This window comes from Manis javanica, chromosome X (assembly GCF_040802235.1).
Source record: "Manis javanica isolate MJ-LG chromosome X, MJ_LKY, whole genome shotgun sequence".
NCBI classification, from domain to species: Eukaryota; Metazoa; Chordata; class Mammalia; order Pholidota; family Manidae; genus Manis; species Manis javanica.
In genome coordinates, this window is record NC_133174.1 from 64,797,074 (window position 1) to 64,819,553 (window position 22,480).

The 22,480-nt window shown below is 34.6% G+C and overlaps 1 protein-coding gene across 7 annotated transcripts in view; it reads left to right on the forward strand.

Annotated features, from left to right (window-relative positions):
* ATP7A (ATPase copper transporting alpha) overlaps positions 1-22,480 on the forward strand; it is a 155,647-nt gene that overhangs the window by 35,025 nt on the left and 98,142 nt on the right. For 2 of the 7 annotated variants that reach the window (XM_073228031.1, XM_037021885.2), the window contains one exon: positions 18,657-18,797. The exons of 1 other annotated variant lie outside the window; for it this stretch is intronic. In XM_073228031.1, coding sequence (XP_073084132.1) covers positions 18,657-18,797 — 141 coding nt within the window. Of the gene's footprint in view, positions 1-9,163; positions 10,344-13,119; positions 18,535-18,656; positions 18,798-21,004; positions 21,040-22,480 lie in introns of those variants that run through there. 4 more of the 7 variants (XM_037021886.2, XM_037021883.2, XM_073228032.1 and 1 more) reach the window with 4 other exon arrangements.

The following is a 22,480-nucleotide window of genomic DNA, read 5'->3' on the forward strand; positions in this document are numbered from 1 at the left end:
TCTTCTTTTAACTGCTTGTTTTCCATATTTACTTTATATGGGTGCAGTTTTCTTTTTGCAGTCATATTCCTTCTGCCTGAAGAACTTTTAATATTTTCTGTAGCATTGGTTCATTGATTATAAATTCTTGCACTTTTATATGTTCTTTATTCTCCTTTATTTTATTTTATTTTGATATTGTTAATGTACAATTACTTGAACAACATTATGGTTACTAGACTCCCCTTATTATCAAGTTTTTCTCCCTTATTTTTTAATGCATTTGCTTTTGTTATTTTTGGTTATTTTGGTTATTGTTTTGTTACTAATAACTTAAATTTTGATTGATATAATTAATTCAGATAATTAGTAGATTTTTATTAGATTCACATGCAGTTATAAATAGTAGAGAGAAAGGATCTGTATCCCTTGCCCACTTTGCCCCAGTGGTAACATTTGGCAAGGCTGTAGTGTAATATCCATCCATGTTGTTGCACATGGCTTTCATTCCTTTGTATATCTGAGTAATATTACATAATATATATGCCACATCTATGTATTTTATATATATATATATATAATATGTATATATTTCCCATCTTTATCTGTTTATCAGCAGGTATCTAGTTTGTTCCCATTATCTTGGCTATTGTAAATAATGCTGCAGCAAACATTTGGGCACATATTATATATCTTTTCAATTTAGTGTTTTTGTTTTCTTGGGGTAAATACCCAGAAATGGCATTAATGGGTGGTATGGCATTCAGTTTGGCATTTGTATTTTTTAATTTTTTGAGGAACCTCCGTATTGTTTTCCGTAGTGGCTGCACCATTTTACATTCTCCCCAATGGTGCATGAGGGATCACTTTGAGCAGGTCTTTTAGGTGGAATTGCTACATCAGAGGGTATGTACATTATAAATTTTGTTAAATAGTTGCAAACTGCTCTCCAGAATAGTTGTACAAATTTGTACTACCACTAACAGCATATAAAAGTGGTTAGTACTTTTTTTTTTCCCTAACAACTACTACGCTGAGGACATTTCCTTTCCTTATTTGCCACCCAGATATCCTCCTTGCTGAAGAATCTGTTCAAACCCTTTGCCTATGTTTAAATTGGTTTTTTTTTCGGATTTTTAAAAAATTCATTTTATTATCATTAATCTACAAGTACATGAAGAACATTATGGTTACTAGACTCCCCCTTCACCAAGTCCCTCCCCACAAACCCCATTATAGTCACTGTCTATCAGCGTAGTAAGATGCTGTAGACTCACTACTTGTCTTCTCTGTGTTGCACATCCCTCCTTATGCCCCCCCGACATTATACATGCTAATCGTAATGCCCCCTTTCTTTTTCCCTGCCCTTATCCCTCCCTTCTCACCCATCCTCCCCAGTCCCTTTCCCTTTGGTAACCGTTAGTCCATTCTTGGGTTCTGTGATTCTGCTGCTGTTTTGTTCCTTCAGTTTTTCTTTGTGCTTATACTCCACATATGAGTGAAATCATTTGGTACTTGTCTTTCTCTGCCTGGCTTATTTCACTGAGCATAATACCCTCTAGCTCTATCCATGTTGTTGCAAATGGTAGGATTTGTTTTCTTCTTATGGCTGAATAATATTCCATTGTGTATATGTACCACATCTTCTTTATCCATTCATCTATTGATGGACACTTAGCTTGCTTACATTTCTTGGCTATTGTCAATAATGCTGTGATAAACATAGGGGTGCATCTGTCTTTTTCAAACTGGGCTGCTGCATTCTTAGGGTAAATTCCTAGAAGTGGAATTCCTGGGTCAAATGGTATTTCTATTTTGAGCTATTTGAGGAACCTCCATACTGCTTTCCACAATGGTTGAACTAATTTGCATTCCCACCAGCAGTGAAGGAGGGTTCCCCTTTCTCTACAACCTCACCAACATTTGTTATTGTTTGTCTTTTGTATGGTGGTGATCCTTACTGGTGTGAGGTGATATCTCATTGTGGTTTTAATTTGCATTTCTCTGATGACAAGCGATGTGGAGCATCTTTTCATGTGTCTGTTGGCCATCTGAATTTCTTCTTTGGAGAACTGTCTGTTCAGCTCCTCTGCCCATTTTTTAATTGGATTATTTGCTCCCATTTTTTTTAATGATGTTTAGAGACCAAGATCTAGGAACTGGGTGCTCATTTTTTCCTTTTTATTTATTTATTTTATCTTTTCTGTATCATTAATATACACTTACATGAACAACACTGTGGTTACTAGATTCCCCCCATTATTAAGTCCCCACCACATACCCCATTACAGTCACTGTTGATCGGCGTAGTAAGATGCTATAGAATCACTACTTGTCTTCTCTGTATTATACTGCCTTCCCCATGCCACCCCCCCTACATTATGTGTGCTAATCCTCTGTCCATTTTTTAATCAGATTATTTGCTTTTTGTTTGTTGAGGTGCTTGAGCTCTTTATATATTTTGGGTGTTAACCCCTTATTGAATATGTCATTTATGAATATAATCTCCAATACTGTAGGATGCCTTTTTGTTCTACTGATGGTGTCCTTTGCTGTACAGAAGCTTTTTAGTTTGATATAGTCCCACTGTTCATTTTTGCTTTTGTTTCCCTTGCTGTGGAGATATGTTCATAAAGAAGTTGTTCATGTTTATATTCAAGTAAGTTTTCCCTATGTTTTCTTCTAAGAGTTTTATGGTTTCATGACTTATATTCAGGTCTTTGATCCATTTGGAGTTTACTTTTGGGTATGGGGTTAGACAGTAATCCAGTGTCATTCTCTTACATGTAGCTGTCCAGTCAGTCTTGCCAGAACCAGCTGTTGAAGAGGGTCATTTCCCCATTGTATATTCATGGCTCCTTTATCATATATTAATTGACCACATATGTTTGGGTTAATATTTGGACTCTCTATTCTGTTCCACTCGTCTGTGGGTCTGTTCTTGTGCCAGTACCAAATTGTCTTGATTACTGTGGCTTTATAATAGAGCTTGAAGTTGGGAAGCGAGATCCCCCCTGCTTTATTCTTCCTTCTCAGGATTTCTTTGGCTATTCGGGGTCTTTGGTGGTTCCATATGAATTTTAAAACTATTTGCTCCAGTTCGTTGAAGAATGCTTTTAGTATTTTGATAGGGATTGCATTGAATCTGTAGATTGCTTTAGACAGGATGGCCATTTTGAGAATATTAATTCTTCCTACCCAAGAGTATGGAATGAATTTCCATTTATTAGTGTCCTCTTTAATTTCTCTTTAGAGTGTCTTGTAGTTTTCAGGATATAGGTCTTTCACTTCCTTGGTTAGGTTTATTCCTAGATATTTTATTCTTTTTGATGCAATTGTGAATGGAATTGTTTTCCTGATATCTCTTTCTGCTAGTTCATAGTTAGTGTATAGGAATGCAACAGATTTCTCTGTATTAATTCTGTATCCTGCAACTTTGCTGAATGCCGATATTAGATCTTGTAGTTTTGGAGTGGATACTTTAGGGTTTTTTATGTACAATATCATGTCATCTGCAAACAGTGACAACTTCTTCCTTGCCAATCTGAATGCCTTTTATTTCTTTGTGTTGTCTGATTGCCGTGGCTAAGACTTTCAGTACTATGTTAAGTAGAAGTGGAGAGAGTGGGCATCCTTGTCTTCTCTATCTTAAAGGAAAAGCTTTCAGCTTCTCTCTGTTAAGTATGATGTTGACTGTGGGTTTGTCATATATGGTGTTTATTATGTTTAAGTACTTGCTCTCTATACCCATTTTGTTGAAAATTTTTATCATGAGTGGACACTGAATGTTGTCAAATGCTTTTTCAGCACCTGTGGAGATGATCATATGGTTTTTGTCATTTTTTATTGATGTGGTGGATGATGTTGATGGATTTTTGAATATCATACCATCCTTGCATCCCTAGAAGAAATTCTATTTGATCATTATGGATAATCTACTTGATGTACTTTTGGATTTGATTTGATAATATTTTGTTGAGTATTTTTGCATCAATGTTCATCAGGTATATTGGTCTGTAATTTTCATTTTTTGTGGTGTCCTCTCCTGGTTTTTGGTATTAGAGTGATGCTGGCCTTGTAGAATGAGTTTGGAAGTATTCCCTCTTCTTCTACTTTTTGGAAAACATTAAGGAGAATGGGTATTAGGTCTTCACTAAATTTTTGATCAAATTCAGTGGTGAAGCCATCAGGTCCAGGTATTTTCTTCTTAGGTAGTTTTTTGATTACCAATTCAATTTTGTTGCTGGTAATTGGTTGTTCAGATTTTTTGTTTTTTTTCTGGGTCAGCCTTGGAAGTTTGTATTTTTCTAGAAAGTTGTGCATTTCTTCTAGGTTATCCAGTTTGTTAGCATATAATTTTTCATAGTATTCTCTAATAATTCTTTGTATTTCTTTGGTGTCCATAGTGATTTTTCCTTTCTCATTTCTGATTCTGTTTATGTGTGTAGACTCTCTTTTTTTCTTGATAAGTCTGGCTAGGGGTTTATCAGTTTTGTTTATTTTCTTGAGGAACCAGCTCTTGCTTTCATTGATTCTTTTTTTAATGTTTTTTTATTTTTTATTTTTTATTTTGGTATCATTAGTATACAGTCACATGAACAACATTATGGTTACTAGGCTCCCCCCATCATCAAGTCCCCACCACATACCCCATTATAGTCATTGTCCATCAGTGTAGTAAGATGCTATAGAATCACTACTTGTCTTCTCTGTGTTGTACAGCCCTCCCTGTGCCCACCCCCTAAATTATGTCTACTAATCGTAATGCCCCTTTCCCCCCCTTGTCCCTCCTTTTCCACCCATCGTCCACAGTCCCTTTCCCTTTGGTAACTGTTGGTCCATTCTTGGGTTCTGTGAGTCTGCTGCTGTTTTGTTCCTTCACTATTTTTCTTTGTTCTTATACTACACATAAGAGTGAAATCATTTGATACTTGCTTTTTTCAGCCTGGGTTTTTGTTTGTTGTGGTGTGTGAGCTCTTTATATATATTTTGGATGCGAATCCTTTATCAGATATGTCATTTATGAATATATTCTCCCATACTATAGGATGTCTTTTTCTTCTATTGATGGTGTCCTTTGTCGTACAGAAGCTTTTCTGTGTGAAATAGTCCCACTTGTTCATTTTTGCTTTTGTTTCCCTTGCCCGGGAAGATATCATATGTTCATGAAGAAGTTGCTCATGTTTATGTCCAAGAGATTTTTGCCTATGTTTTTTTCTATGAGTTTTATGATTTCTAAAACAGATACAACAAGCAAGTTGTTCAGGGTGATAGAATCATATGTTCCTGATTCTGGATATTGCTCACATCACCTTTACTGGTCAGTCTTCTTTTTTGTAGTAATTATGGGTCATATAACTTCATTATTACTTGGTTATTCATTTACAATGTTGAATGCACAATATTCTACCCTTTAGTATACTATACCCGTTTAGTTCTCTCATTATCTTCAGGAAAAAGCTTAGAGAAATGTGTCTGAATCTGAATGCCAGGTTTCTGAAGAACTGGTGTAAATGAAGTTCACAACATTTCCTTTTTTATATACAGTTTAAAAATAAGCACATCCTGAGCCAGGAACACTTACTAATGATCTGGTGATGCACCTAATCTGAATCTCTTTGAACTCATTCCAAGTTATTGTATAAAACTATAAAGTTAGTTATTCATAAAGTAGGGCTCAAAGCAATAATACTTCACATTTAAAGTGCATATTGTAACTGGTTCTTGCCAGAAAATCAGTATATAGGGAAAAATTTCAGGAAATATTAGATTATACTGTAAATGAAATAAAATAACAATGAAATGACTGATAATGAAGGGTCATAGCCTTTCATCTGTTTCATATTTTAGTTTTGATTCTCTAATACTTTGTTGAAATTTCTGACGTATAAAAAAGGAAGTGTGTTACTACTTCATACCAAAAGGGATAGCTAGTATTAAAAAAAGCACACAAAATAAAAACAAGTGTTGGCGAGGATGTAAAGATATTAGAACTCTTGTGCATTGCTGGTGGGGATGTAAAATGGTGCAGCCATTGTGGAAGACACTTACTCCAAAAAAAGTTTAGAATTACTTCATTATCCCACAGTTCCAAATCTGAGTTTATATCCAAAGAAATTGTAAGCAGGGACTTGATCGGGTAATTGTCCAACAGTGTTCATAGCAGCATTATTCACAATAGCCCAAAGGCAGAAAAAACCCAAATGTCTATCAGCAGATGAGTGGCTAAGCAGAATATGGTATAGACACACAATGCAATGTTATTGAGCCTTAAAAAGGAATGAAATGCTGACATGTGATACAACATGGGTAATCCTGGGGATAAAGGGGCACAAAAATTCTCAATTGTAATACAAGTTGGTCATGGTGATAGTACAGCGTGGAGAATATAGTCAATGATTCTGTAAGATCTATGTTGACAAATAGTAACTGCACTAGTGGGGGTGAGGATTTAATAATATGGGTAACTGTTGAACCACTGTGTTGTATATTTGGAACTAATATGAAATTGTGTATCAATTATATTTCAATAAAAAAGGCAATTACATTATCAAAAAATAAAGTTGTTTAATGGTTTTAAAAAAGATACTATGCTAAGTCAAACAGGCCAGACAAAAAAGGACAAATGTTGTATGATTCTACCTGTATGAAGGACCTACATTAATCAAATTCATAGAGGCAGAAAGTAGAATGGTGGTTACCAGGGGCTGGGGGGAGGAGGAATGGAAGAATTATTTTTTAATGGGTACAGTTCCAGTTTAGGAAGATGAGCAAGTTCTGGAGATGGATGGTTCGTGATGGTTACAGCACAGTGTAAATGTACTTAATGCCACTAAACTGTACACTTAACAATGGTTAAAATGGTTAATTTTATGTGTATTTTACCACAATTAAAAAAACTTTATAGGAAATTATAATTTTGCTATAGCCCATAAATTTTTTTTATTGAAATGTCATTGATATACAGTCTTATATTGGTTTCAAATGTACAACACGGTGGTTCAACGGTTGTCTATATTATTAAGTCCTCACCCCCTCTAGTGTGGTTACTGTCTGTCATCAGAAAAAGATGTTACAGAATCATTGACTATATTATCCATTCTGTACTGTCATTCCTGTACTAACTTATGCTGTGATTGTGAGTTATTGTGCCCCTTTATCCCCCTCATCTTCCCCATCACCCACCCCAACCCCTCCCCCTTGGTAACCACTGGTCATTTCTTAGTGTTAATGAGTGTACTGCTGTTTTGTTCCTTCTGTTTTGCTTTGTTTTATATTCCATAAATAAGTGAAATCATATGGTATTTGTCTTTCTCTGCCTGGCTTATATCATTGAGCATAATACCCTCTAGATCCATTCATGGTGTTGCAAATGGGAGGATTTCTTTTCTTTTCATGGCTCAGTAATATTCCTTTGCGTATATGTATCACCTCTGCTTTATCCATTCATCTACTGATGGACACTTAGGTTGCTTCCATATCTTGACTATTGGAAACAGTGCAGCTATAAACATAGGGGTACATATATCTCTTTGAATCAGGGATTTTGTTTTCTTCAGGTAAATTCCTAGGTGTGGAATTACTGGGTCAAATGATATTTCTATTTTTAGTTTCTTGAGGAACCTCCATATGATTTCCACAGCAGTTGAACCAATTGGCAGTCCCACCAGCAGTGTAGGAGGGTTCCTATTTCTCTGTACCCTTGCCAGCATTTGTTATTTCTTGTCTTTTGGGTACTGGCCATCCTAACTGGTGTGAGGTGATATCTCATTGTGTTTTGATTTGCATTTCCCTGATGATTAGTGATGTGGAGCATCTTTTCATGTGCCTGTTGGACATTTGTATTTCTTCTTTGTAGAAGTGTCTTTTCAGGTCCTCTGCCCATTTTTTGATTGGGTTATTTTTTTTTTTGGGTGTTGAGGCATATGAATTCTTTATATATTTTGATGTTAACCCTTTATCAGATGAGTTGTTTATGAATATATTCTTCCATACTGTAGGATGCCTTTTTCTGCTGATGGCATCCTTTGCTGTACAGTTTGATGTACGTTTGGTCTGATATAGTTCCACCTGTTCATTTATCATTTTGTTTCCCTTGCTCAAGGAGACGTGTTCAGGAAAAAATTGCTCATGCTTATGTTCAAGACATTTTTGCCTGTGTTTTCTTCTAAGAGTTGTATGGTGTCATGACTTTCATTCAGGTATTTGATCCATTTCAAGTTTACTTTTGTGTATGGGGTTAGACAGTAATCCAGTTTCATTGTCTTACATGTAGCTGTCCAGTTTTCCAACACCAGTTATTAAAGAGGCTGTCTTTTCATTCTGTGTTCATGGCTCCTTTATCATACATTAATTGACAATATATCTGTGGGTTTATGTCTGTATAACCCATAAATATTTTTAGAGAAAAAACGAGTGTCATGTAAGATTTATGTGAGGAAAATCTTCTCTAACTTCCACTGAGGATTGAATGGCAACAACTTAAAAAATTGCAGCATACCATATTGGATATAGCCATTATACAGGCCATTGCATTTCATGGCTTTGTAGGACAAAGGAAATTCAATGATGGGAAGAAGGTTCTTCAAAGTCTGGATTTTAGCAATGTCTTTGTTAAGATTGCACCTTCTCAATCCTGCCTTATTATTCACCTGTTTGTATAAGCTGGCATATGACTGGTTTTAGTCAAGGCTGAAAATGTAAATTTCTAGGGCCCTTTTAAAAGAAAATGGAACCAGGTTTTTCTCCCCTTTGTTCTGTGGTATTTTCCAGAGTCTTCCATCACAGAAGATGGAAATGTGGTAGAAACCCCCCTAACTGTCCAGTGGTTGGTCAGTTGAAGAGAGGAACCATAAAAACGATGTATATGGATGGAGCTAGAGGGTATTATGCTTAGTGAAATAATCCAGGTGGAGAAAGACAAGTACCAAATAATTTCACTCATTTGTGGAGTATAATAACAAAGCAAAACCGAAGGAGTAAAAGAGCAGCAGGCTCAGACTCCAAGAAGGGACTAGCAGTTACCAAAAGTAAAGGGGGTTGGGGAGGGAGGGATAAGGGGATAAAGGGGTATTATAATTAGTACACATAATGTAGGGGGGTCAAGGGGAAGGCAGATAGCATAAAGAAGACAAATAGTGACTCCATAGCATCTCAATATGCTGATAGACAGTGACTGCAATGGGGTGTGTGTGGGGGGCTCGATAATATGGGTGAATGTAGTAACCACAATGTTGCTTATGTGAAACCTTCAGAAGATTGTATATCAATGATACCTTAATAAAAACAAAAAACTATATATATATATATTCTATTAATTTTTTTAAAAAACCTTAAACATATATTTATTCATTCTCCAATAGTTATATGTGGGGCCAAGGCCTTTTCTTTGCATATGGCTCCTCTGGAATTTTCTTTCTTGATTAAACCACATCCATATTGTTTCATTCCAGATTTCCAGATACTCTTGTTTGGTTTTGTAAAGGTAGAAAACAAAATTATTTTAGAGTTTATTGACTTTCTGTCCAATCTCTTAAAGTTGCTTCATGTACAGCTGTTCTAGCAGTTTACTGCTCATCTTTATTGAGTGTTTCTAAAGCATTCACTGTCATTTTCATACAAAGGACAACTCTCTTTTATACTCATTTAATCAGTTTACATAATATTTAATTAAATCACATGATTATAAGAAGCTCAGTGGGCATAAATAGGCCTGGGAGCAAACATAGCTGAATCTAAGTGTGCCAACATACTACTGGTAGGACAAGGATTGCATGTAAGCATGCTGTGGACATCTGAATGTTTTTGTAATAGAAAGGAGACCATATGTTAAATCCATTGGAAGTTGGTTAAGAGAACTTTTTGCAGAGTGAAAATTTTCTTTTTCTAAATGAAGCCTTACATTTTTCCTGTCTGTAAATGCAGATCTACATCATTGTTTTTAATGGCCACATTGTATTTATTATACATGTATTAGGCTGAGTTCTTGCTTGCAAACAACATGAAGCAGTTCTGACTTGCTTAACTAAAGAATTTATTGGTAGGCTATTAAGATTGCTTGTAGAGTCAACAGGGAAGATGGTCAGCCATGCTTGGAAAATGGGCAGGAACCCAGTGAGGCTAAAACAGGCCAAGGTCATGCTCCAGGAAGTGTCTGGTAAGGACCTCTCCAGTGGCACTGCCTTTCTCAGGACTTTTGCCACCACTACTGCTAGCATCTTGACTTGGCTGCTGCAACTATTGTGAATTCTCTATCACTGTTTACTGGTGTAAATTCCTCAGGATTCAAAACCTGGGTAGAAGCATCTGCCCATCTGGGTCTAAAGTCACTTAGCAGCATCTCAGCTTCAAGGATGAAGGACAAGGTAATATTCCCCACCTCCCACTTTGGCTCTAATAATGGGGGCAGGGTCCTGTTGCCCATTGCCAAGACGCTCACTCACAGGAGGGAATTTCCTTAACCTAGGATGTGTGTTTGGATTCTGGGTAGCCAAAAATATGACAACTATCTGTAATAGTATGGATACACTAGAGTTTGTTTAATTAATGTCCTACTGTATAAAAATTAAGTTGCTTCCTATTTTTTTCTGTTTTGAGGTACCTGGTTTAATACACACATTTTCCTAATCTAGAAGGGGGAAAATATTGTATCATAGTTGTTTTAATTTATAATTTTTAAATGTAAATTTTTATGTGTTTATTGGCATTTTTGATTTATTTATTTTGTCAATTGATATGTTGGGTTTTTTAAAGATATAATTTGCATACCATAAAATTCACTCTATTGAAGTATATAGTTCAGTGGTTTTAGTATATGATTTAGTATATGATTTAGTATATGATTATATGAGTATATGATTATATACTAAAACCATTATCACTATCTAATTCCAGAACATTTCATAACCTCAAAAAGAAACTCCATGTGTATATGTTTTTGTAGTTTGTTTACATGTTCTTTTTGCCACATGAAATTTTTAAATGCCGTATAATTGAGTTTTAAGATCTTTTCCTTTATAGTTTCTGCTTTTGGCACATGCTTATTAAAGGCCTTTTGCATCCCAAATTTTGTCATTGCTCTTGTTAATTAATATTCACTTTTATATCTTTGTAGCATTTTTTATTTTCTTTTTACATTTTAGTCGGACTTACTTTGGTATTACATACTTTTGGGATCTAAAAGTATTTACCTCACATGGTTAGCCAACACCACTTATTGATTTCCCCATTGATTTGAAATGTCCATATTATATACTGAATTCTTATATATACACATATACACTTTCTGTTTGTTGGAAGGATCTGTCTATTTGACATTAGTACAAGACTTTTGAATAATTAAAAAGTTTAGAGACATTTTGATGTCTGGTAGGGTAATTGGCATCATTATTCTTTCAGTGATGGTTTTTGTAAAATTAATAATGTACTTGAAAAGTCTGGTCAAACTGATTTGTCATTTTCAGCTTCACCAAACTTCTATCATTTATTTTATAGTTTACATGTTCTTAATCAATTATAACAAATATAAAAGAAGTACTTTTTAAACTTATTCTCTACAATAATTAAATACTGACAGTTGTTTTTTAGTTTTCATAGGTATTTAATGTGTTTTCATCATTGGTTTGGGGGCACTATTTTATCTTAGAACTAAGGTTATAAGGTGGATTTTATCTTATGAAGAAAGTTATAGCATTACAAACAATCTGTGATTCACCTACAGATTGTATCTGACAAGCCTGAATCAAATGATTGTTTTGATGGGAGGAAAAAAAGCATGCCAACTACCAAACGATCTTGGAACTTAAGATAGACTACTTCACCAAGACCATATTGAACCCATAGTATGGTTGGAAAGTAGCTGACACATTTTAATGTCAAGTAGTTGAATGCTACTTCCCACTTACTTTTTTAATTTTTGCCAGGATCAATGTCTTTTTATCAATGTTTGTTTTATCTTTATCCAGAGATAAAAATGGCCTTGTCTGAGGCAAGAAAAAGTTTTCACCCATATTAAAAACATGTTTTTTTCCTCTAGTCTATTATATTGACATGGTGGCAGATGCTCATATAATGTCTATTATATTACCCAGGTGGAAAGGCACCTGGTAATTTGAGCACTATTTCTTACTTTTTAAGTAATCTCTCCCCACCTGTCTTCATTGCAGGACACCAATAATTTTTCAAGACACCAATAATTTTTCAAGCATTTTCCCCACCTTTGGCTGTTTTTATTTTATGCCTTTTGCAAACATTGCCCTATTAAATTCACCTCTTTGAGGCTATTGTTAGCTGTGGACTCCAGCGTAATTGGCTATATGAGTGTGGGTGAGTCCGAGTGTTAGCTTCCTTAATTTTCAAAGGAGGCTATTACCTTATTTACATTGCAGAAATTCATGTATATGAAAGTTTTATCAACTATGCAATGCTTTAGGAATCTGAAATTTCTGTATTGTTTTCACAAGGGCAATAGATTAGCTCAGGACTCAAAAAATGGCCAGCAAAGCATGTTGCTTTTTCTTAATTTGAATGTTCTGTTCTTTTTTGACCTTACAAATATGTCTTAAATATTGACTTCTAATCTTTTGGGAATAGTCAAATGAAAAGAACAATCATGCTTTAAAAAATATACACTTGTGTGCTCCATCTGTTTCATCTGGAATCTTAGTTCTCTGTTTATATAGTGACAATTGTCTGATGAAAGAAATTAGGCACTCAGTATTTTAAAAACAGGTTAAGGAGTAAGACCAATTTTCATTTTAAAGGCTTAACACAATTGAATGAAAGAGGTGCATTATATAACATAATAGAGAAGCTAATGCTTTTCCCTTTTGTTTTCAATTTAGAGGTGAAAGTGAGTTTAAATAAAATCAAATGGGTGGGAAAAAAATGACTTGGAATAATTATATAGATACCCTTAAGGCAACTAGTTCTATGTTGTTTGCTTAGCTAGAAATCATTAATTTATTTAACAAAATGGTTGTTTTTATAGCCCTGTTATAATAGACTGGGTGATTTTGACTGTCTATATATATGTTTGAGTTTATCATTGGTCTCACTGAATTATTTCAATTTTAGTAACTTTTCTTTTAATTTCTAAACATTTCCTATTTTTTCTTATTTCACCCTAAAATGGGCTGTTTTTTTTTAAGTGAAGTACAGTTGATATACAGTATTATTTTGGTTTCAAGTACACAATACAGTAATTCAGTAGTTACCTACATTATTAAATCCTCACCCCTGCTAGTGCAATTACTATCTGTCAACATAGAAAGATGTTGCAGTCACTGACTATATTCTCCATGTTGCACTTCCCTCCTTGTGACCACCTTACATTATGATGAGATTTTTCTGCCTCTTTATCCCCCTCACCCATCCTACCCACCCACTCCAATCCCTCTCCCATGGTAACCATCACTTCGTCTGTTCTTTAAAAATCTTTTTTTCCTCTAGCTTTATTGAGGCATGATTGAAAAATATAAATGTATGTATTTAAGGTGTACAATGTGATGTTTATGATCACCACAATCAAGCTAATTAACATATCAATCACCTCACAGTTACCATTTTTTTGTTGTTGAGAACAATTAAGATCTCAGCAAATTTCAGGTATAAAATATTAACTGTAGTCACCATGCTGTACATTAGCTCTCCAGTGCTTATTCACCCCACATGACTGAAACTTTGTTCCCTTTGATCAACATTTCCCCATTTCCTCCATCCCCCAGCCACTGGTAATCATTGTAGTCCCTGCTTCTAAGAGTTCAACTTTTTTAGATTCCACATATAAGTGAGATCATGCAGTTTTTGCCTTTCTGTGTCTGGTTTATTTCACTTAGCATAATGTCCTCCAGGTTCATTTCCTTTTAAAATTCTTATGAAATAATTTAGGCCTATAAAGATTATAGGGAACCCTATAACATACTTGTGTATCTGCTACCCAACTAAGACATTAAACATTGAATATATATTTGAAGTTCCCCTTTGTGCTCCAAGCATATCCCATCTTCCTTCTGCAAATTCCTGAATTTGGAGTTCCTCATCCTGTGGACATTTTTATATTTTGACTAACACTACTACATATGTGTACATAAAAATCTATGTGGTTATTGTTTTATATTTGTAGACCTTTGTATCCTTCTGATACTTTTTTTATTTCCTCAACTATGTTAATGAGATTTATCCATGTTGCTATTTGTAGCTCTGGTTCAGAGTTTCTCGACCTCTACTCTTTTGACATTTGGGGCCAGCTAATTCTTTGTTGTGAGGGACTTTCTTGTCCATCATAGGATGGTAAGCAGTATCCCTGGCCTTTACCCACTAGATCCAGTAGCATGTCCCCCAACCCTGCAGGTATAAAAAACAAAACTGTCTCCAAACATTGCTGACTCTGCCATTGGTGGTGAAATCTCTCCTCCCAGTGAGAACTACTATTCTAGTTCATTCATTTTAACTACAGCATCATGCTCCTCTATATATATACCACCACCTATTTTTCATTTTCTGGTTGATAGACATTTAGGTTATTTCCAAAGCTTTAACTATTTGGAGCACTATTGGAATGAGCATTCATGTTCATGTTTCCTGGTGCATATGTGTGAGACTTTCTCTATGGTAATATGCCTGGGAGTGAAAATGTTGAGTTCTAGTATATGCATATCTTCCACTCTACGAGATATTGCCAAGAGCATGTTCCATAATAGTTGTGCTACTTTACATTCTCACCAGCTGAATAGGAAAGATCCTGTAGCTCCACATCCTCTTCAATGCTTGGTTTTGTCAGATTTTGGAATTTTTGTCTACCTGATGGGTGTAAATAATATTCATTGTGAATTCATAGAGCTGTACACTTTGTGCATTTTATTGTACATACTTCAGTTTAAAAAATAAATACAAAAATAAAAACAAAGAAAAACAAGGTGCTTCAGGGATGCTGATAAATCTTATGTCCAAAATCCAGAGCTGAAAACTGAAACAGCTATTGGCTTGGTGGCCTTAATTCTGTTTGAATAAGTATCTCAATCTCTATAGTTTTCCAATTAATATATAACAATGCAAATCCAAACTATTGGAGCTAGAGAGTGATTTAAGTGTAAATTGTCAATCCCTACTATCCCACTAGTTGCTTTTATTTGTTTTTTTCATGTTGCAACCTCAGTGTAGCCTAAGCATGGATTCAGCCAAATTAGAATGTGTGTCTGTGTACAAGCAAATCATGTGTTGGTGTAGTGAGACTTGTGTAGTTTCACTCTTGGAATTGTTAATTGAGTTTGAATTTGGAGTAAAAATAGATGAAAAGAACCTTTGTTAATTACATGTGGGCACTGTCTGGAAGTTGTTAAATAGGTAGAGGCAAATATGAATTTTAAAACATCAAAATGAAGATCCCTGGAGAATTAGTATTAAGGTAGACATGATTTATTTTAAAAAGTAGTTGGGAAACTTTCAAGGTAAATTCAAATGCCTGTGCCACAAAAAAGTTATAGTAAAAATGATAAATAATTTTAAAAAATTCATTGTTTTAGTTTTCATTATCTTGATTACCATAGTGATTAAAAGTTATCTGGGTTGAACTGTATCAAAAAAGTAATTGAATTTTACTGTATAATTTATTAAGAATCCAGAAACTTTTCCCAAATTATGAGGACTAATTATTTTAGAGGGATTTTGAAGTAGTGTTTGAGCTTCTGTGATCAGCTTTAAGAAGTGGTTTGAGCAGACTTCATCTGTGTCATGTTTGTACTCAACTTCTGCAGTTTCTGTTTTCAAACTAGACATGATCTAGTCATAATGCCTTTCTTCCTCTTAGAAAATGTTGTTACTGATGGTGACTGCCATCTGTGTTTAGGGAGTAGCTCAGAATACTTTGATAATTAGAAGTTATTTCCCTCAGTTTCATTGGATGCTTTTGTTCTCAGAGTCACCTCATGACTAATAGCTGCATGCCAAATTTGTTTATTTGATACTGTGATCTCCCAGAAGCATACATGTTTTTCCATACCATATAACATTGTTTATTCTCTTACTGTTCCCTGAGCATTTTGCTAAATGCAGTGGGAGGTTACGAAAGATGTTCCTGACTTTGTACCTATCTTTGAGACATTTAAAATTCAAGAGATCGACATAATATATATTACAAAATCAATTAGAGTTGTGCATGTATGTATAGGAGAGTAGTCATGAGGGAGATAGAATTCCTCTAAGACTTTGTGTGTAAAGTCCAATTTAAGTAGAGTTTTGAAGAAAAAAGTACAGGTAAAACAATGAAGGCAGAAAGAAATACATATTACTCATGGATGATTTGATATGCTTAAATCAGAATGTAGTACGAAATGTGGCTGTATAAATGTGATTTTCGTTTGTGCTCAGAAATTCTTTCCTCCTCAATACATACTTCCAGGGTGAATTATCCAGTTACTTTAAAAGTGCCTTTGTGCTCAACTAGTCTCTTTCAGTTCCTCAGTAAGCCTGAGAGATACTCCAGGTCTGAGGCATACCTCATAGTAAATCTGTATTTCAATTTTACTGTCTAAATGACTGGGTAAACTAGTCTTGCTCTGCTGAGGGTATTGTATTCCAAGTTTTTTGCCAGTTCTGTTGTTGTGATTTGGCATTTTCCCATGAAACAGTTTAGTCAGTTTTGGTAATATACTTAGATCAGCCCTCAAAAACCCTATTTGACCCATAACACATCTGAGTTATATTGTACTGAGTCTGAGTGTTCTGTCTTGGAGGTTCTGTTTATGGTATCCTTTGCTGTACAGAAGCTTTTAAGTTTGATGTAGTGCTGCTTGTTCATTTTTTATTTTGTTTTCCTTGCCTGAGGAGATGTGTTCAGGAAAAAACTGCTCGTGCTTATAGTCAAGAGATATTTGCCTATGTTTTCTTCTAAGAGTTTTATGGTTTCATGTCTTACATTCAGGTCTTTGATCCATTTTGAGTTTACTTTTGTTTATGGAGTTAGACAGTAATCCAGTTTCATTCTCTTGCATGTAGCTGTCCATTTCCCAACCCCAGTTATTGAAGAGGCTGTTTTTTCCTCTTTGTATATTCATGGCCTCTTTATTGTATATTAATTGACCATGTATGTGTAAGTTTATGTCTGGGCTCTCTATTCTGTTCCATTGATCTGTGGGTCTTGTGCAGTGACAGCTTATTTTTACATATAGATTGTTTATAAGTCATAGATTACCAGATGTGAAAATCTTTGGCAGTGTCATTCACTAGTGATCATGAATTTTTGACCTTGAATAAAGGCTGCTTCAAGTCATTAAAAGCAAAATTTAGAAAAAATGTGTTCTTCTATATTGAATAGATATTGTAAGTCTTTATGTAAAAATAGGTAACAGTTTAACACTAATTTATCAGAAAAATCAGTGGACATAACTGAATTGTTAACTGTTGTATCTGGAATAGCTTTAGCTGTAACTTTAAAAGTAAGTAACAATTAAACTAATTACTATGAATCTTTTTCAGATCACGTGATGCTATAAATTATAATTATTCCAGCATCAGTTGAAATTAAGACTGAAAATGGTGGGCCTAGGGATGAATTTTTCTGTCAGCTTTATTTAAGGTTAAATTTTTTTTTAAAGTTGGATTAAAGTTGATATATACTATTATATTGGTTTCAGATGTACAACATACTGACTTGATAATTGCATACATTAATAGGTGCTTGCCATGGTAAGTCTAGCTCCAGCTTCTGTAAGATCTTTATATTTTAAAAATGAATAGATATGGAAAACAGTGTGGAGGTTCCTCAAAAAATTAAAAATAAACTACCATATGATCCAGCAATTCCACTTCTGGATGCTTATCTGAAGGAAATGAAATCTACCTTCTATCTCTATGGATTTGCCTATACTGGTTGGTCATTTTGTTAAAATGCATTCAATATGTGGCTTTTTGTATCTTGCATTTTTTCACTTAGCATAATACATTCAAGGTTTAGCAATATATGGAATGCATTCATACTTCATTGTTTTCATCTTCCATCCTTTAATGCAAAAAACTTTTAATTTACAGGAACCCAAGTTATACATTTTTTTCTTTTGTTGCTTGTGTTCTTGGTGTCATATCTAAGAAACCACTGCCACATCGAAAGCCATAAAGATTTTAGTTCTGTTTTCTTCTAAGAGTTTGGTATTTTCAGCTCTTATATTTAGGTCTTTAAATCCATTTTGAGTTAATTGTTGTATGTGGTATGTGAAGGATGCAGCTTATTACATTATTTTACATGTGGATGTCTAGTTTTCACAGCAGCATTTTAAAAACAGCTTTATTAAAATGTATTTCATGTATCATATAGTTCACGTATTTAAGGTGTAGAATTCAGTAAGTGTTAATATATTTACAGATATATTGTTAATGTAGGACTCTCTCCACTGTCAATTTTGCAACATTTCCATCACCTCAAAAAGAAACCCCATGCCCTTTTGCTATTACCCTCCCACCTCTTAAGTCCCCACCCGAAGCTGAGCAGACATCTGGAAGAAGAAAGCCCAACATCAAGGGAATAGCTAAAAAGCAAATGCCCTGAGATGGGAGTAAAATAAGGTGAGAGGAAAGAATGCTGACCATGTTTTACTAGCAGTATATTTTCTGTTGGGGAGGTGGGGGGATAATTGAGGAAGGATTATTTCCATGGCTGAAATTAATGGGTTCACTGTTTCTAATAGGAATGTAAAGAAGAAGTCAAAATGGATTCAAGTATGGGTGTGAATTCTGTCACCATTTCTGTTGAGGGGATGACATGTAGTTCCTGTGTTTGCACCATTGAGCAACAGATTGGAAAACTAAATGGTATACATCACATTAAAGTAAGTTACTCTTTGGAAATGTCAAGTCAAATGCTATTGACTGGAATTTTTCTAGGAAATTACTTTTAACACTGAGATAGAAGCAGACATACTGACACATTTTCAGTAAAGACTAATAAGTCTAATAGGACTAATACATTTTCTTTGCCCCTTTAATTTCTTTTTTTATTAAAAAAATTAAATATTCAATTTAAAAATATCTGAAGGTGGACTCTTGACAATGGTGGCTGTATGTTTATAGATATATAAATATATAGATGCTGATATACTTTTTATTACTCTGAATCTCATACTGAACTGAATATATATTCTGAGAGAAAGGGTTGTGGTTTCTCTTATATAACGTGACAGTTATTAATGTTAAGTAATCATGTAGTCTTCCTTAAGCACATGCATACAAGCTTTAAGGGTAATTTTCTAAACATTTTCACTTTAATTTTTAATTGCAAAAGTAAAACAGGCTTTTGTTAGACCTTAACATATTCCTGCTATATTTCATTTCAGAATCTTATTTAATGAAAAGGATTATTTTATGTGTGTATTCCAATTTTTCTGCAAGGAACATGACTTATTAATATAATTATTATAGATAAATAAGAAAAGCTAAACAGCTTCGTTCAGTACCTTCTAAATATAAGACTCAAAAGTACCAAAGTCAACACAAGACTACCCCAAAGGGAATATAATAATACCATCCTCCCTCATCCTGTAAAAAATATATTTGAATGTTCCCTGTGCTCATTTTTTGCCATAGACGTAGTATATTAAAGGTTCAAGGGGTCCTAGGTATGACTTAAATAGTCTTACCCTCTCATTTTATAGATCAGTAGGCTGAAGTCCCAATAATGAAGTGACTTACGCTAAATTATAAATTACCCAGGTACCTAATACCGAAGCAAAACTAGAATTCAGGTTCCATGATTCCTGGGCCAGTGTGTTTTCTGGTCATACAGTGTCTACAGATGCATTTTAATTTGCATACAGTTCTCATACTTGTCACCTCCAGTTTTTTCTTTCACATAACTTTTGGAAAAGCAACCTGGTATTTCATCATAAAGGTGCCTTCTACTACCAAATTACTGTTTAGCTCTGCATCAAATCTCTAAGTTCTCCTTAGAATAATTCTAGTATTTTTAGTATGAGAAACCTTGAATTATGTTTTTTTCATTCCCTTTTTAATCTTTTCATTTTCATGTTCATTAAAAATGTATTTCTTTAAAGCCTTTAGTGTAAAAAGTGTTTTGGTTAATTTTTAAAGAATAGTGCAGATTTCTCAGCCTCAGCCCTATGGACATTCTGAGCTGGGTAAACCTTTGTTGTCCAGGCTGTTCTGTGCTTTGCAGCATGTTTAACAGCCTACCTGGCCTCTGCCCATCACATACCACTAGCCTCTTGTACTTGTGACAACCAGAATGTCTGCAGACACTGCCAAGTCACGGTTGTAAGTCCTTCCTCTGAGAACCCATACACACCCTTTGGCTATCCAATTAATAATTGATGATGGTGAATTGATTTATCCGACAGGCTCATGTGCCCCTTTCTCTTGATACTAGCTTCTTTCTCATGGTTCTTTTTTGCCAGTGACAGGTATACTGAGCATGAGAATCACCTGGAGGACTTGTTTGAACAGAAATTGCTAGGCCCCATTCCCAGAGATTCTGTTGTAGTAGGTCTGGATGGGGCCTGAGAATTTCTGTTTCTAGCAAGTAACCAGGTAACTCTAACAGTGTTGGTTCAGGGACCACAGTTTGAGAACCGTTGTATTGCTGAGATATACTAAAAATTAAGATTATCTGAAATTTAAATTTGACTGGGTATCTTGTGGTTTTTTTTGCTAAATCTAGTAACCCTACTTTGAAGTCATCCTTCTCCCTTAATTTTTCCCACCATTATTTTTGTCCCTGTAAGTTTTACTTTTTAAAGACTGCCATATAAATGGAATTAAACAGTATATAGCCTTTTGAATCTAGCTTCCTTCACTTAGCATTATGCATTTGAGATCCACCCGTGTTGTTGTATTTATCATTGATTCTTTCGTTTTTGGTGCTGAGGAGTACTCCATTGTGTGGAACGACCACAGTTTGTTTAACCATTCACTTTTTGAGAGATGTTTGGATTGTTTCCACTTTTTTTGTGATGGTGAAAAACAATAGTCTGAATGTTTACGTACAAGCCATTGTATAGACCTATGTTTTGATTTCTCTTAGGCAGATTCCTAGGATTGAATTTGTTCCATCATATGGTAAGTATGTGTTTGTTTTTTTGAGACAATGGCAAATGATTTACCACAGTAGCTGTACTATTTTATCTTCCCATCAGCAGTGTTTGAGGATTCTGCTTTTTCCACATTTTCGTATGCTTATTAGGCATTTATATACCTTCTTTGATGAAATGTCAGTCAAACCTTTTATCAAATTTTTAGCTGGTTTTTTTGTTTTTTTTCTTACTCAATTTTGATTGTTTTTTATATATTCTGAATATAAGTCTCTGAGACACATGTTTTCAACATAGTTTTTCCAGTCTGTGGCTTGTCTTTTCATTCTTAGAGGTGTCTTTCCTAGAGTGGAAGGTTTTGCTTTTGATGAATTCTAATTTATCCACATTTTTCCTTTCTGGATTATGCTTTTGGTGCCTTATCTAAGAAATCTTGGTCTCACCCAAGGTCACAAAGATTTTTCTCCTATGTATTCTTCTAAAATTTTTATCATTTTAGGTTTTACTTTTAGAACAATGATCTAATTTGAGTTAATATGTATACATTATGAATTATGGGTTGAGGTTAATTTTTTTGTATGGATGTCCAGTTTTCCCAAGCTCCACCATTTGTTGAAAAGTCTATTCTTTCTCTATTGAATTACCTTTGCATCTTTGTTGAAAATCAACTGAACATGTATTTGTGGGTATGTTTCTGTATGCTCTGTTCTGTTCCATTGGTTATTGTAACTTTATAATCTTAAAATCAGGTAGTGTGATTCCTTAACTTTGTTCTTTTTCAGAATTGTTTTGGTGATTCTGGGTCCTTTCCCTTTCCATATAAATTTTAGAATCAGTTTATAAGTTTCTATAAAAATATCTGCTGGGATTTTGATTTGGATGTGTTGATTCTTTTGATCTATTTGGATTGAAATAACATCTCAACAATACTGGGTTTTCTCATGATATATCTCTTCATTTATTTAGGTATTCCTTGATTTCTTTTATCAGGGACCTATGTTTTCAGCAAACAGATCCTGCACATATTTTGTCAGATTTGTCTTTAAATAAATAAATTTATTTTGGTATCATTAATATACAGTTATATGAGCAACATTGTGGTTACTAGATTCCCCCAATTATCAAGTCCCCACCACATACCCCATTACAGTCACTGTCCATCAGTGTAACAAGATGCTACAGAGTCACTACTTGTCTTCTCTGTGCTATACTGCCTTCCCCTACATCATGTGTGCTAATTGTAATGCCCCTTTTCCCCCTTCTCCCTCCCTTCCCACCCACCACCCACACCCAGTCCCTTTCCCTTTGGCAACTATTAGTCCATTTTTGGGTTCTGTGAGTCTGCTGCTGTTTTGTTCCTTCAGTTTTTGCATGGTTCTTATGCGCTACAGATGAGTGAAATCATTTGGTACTTTCTTTCTCCACCTGGCTTATTTCACTGAGCATAATACTCTATAGCTCAATCCATG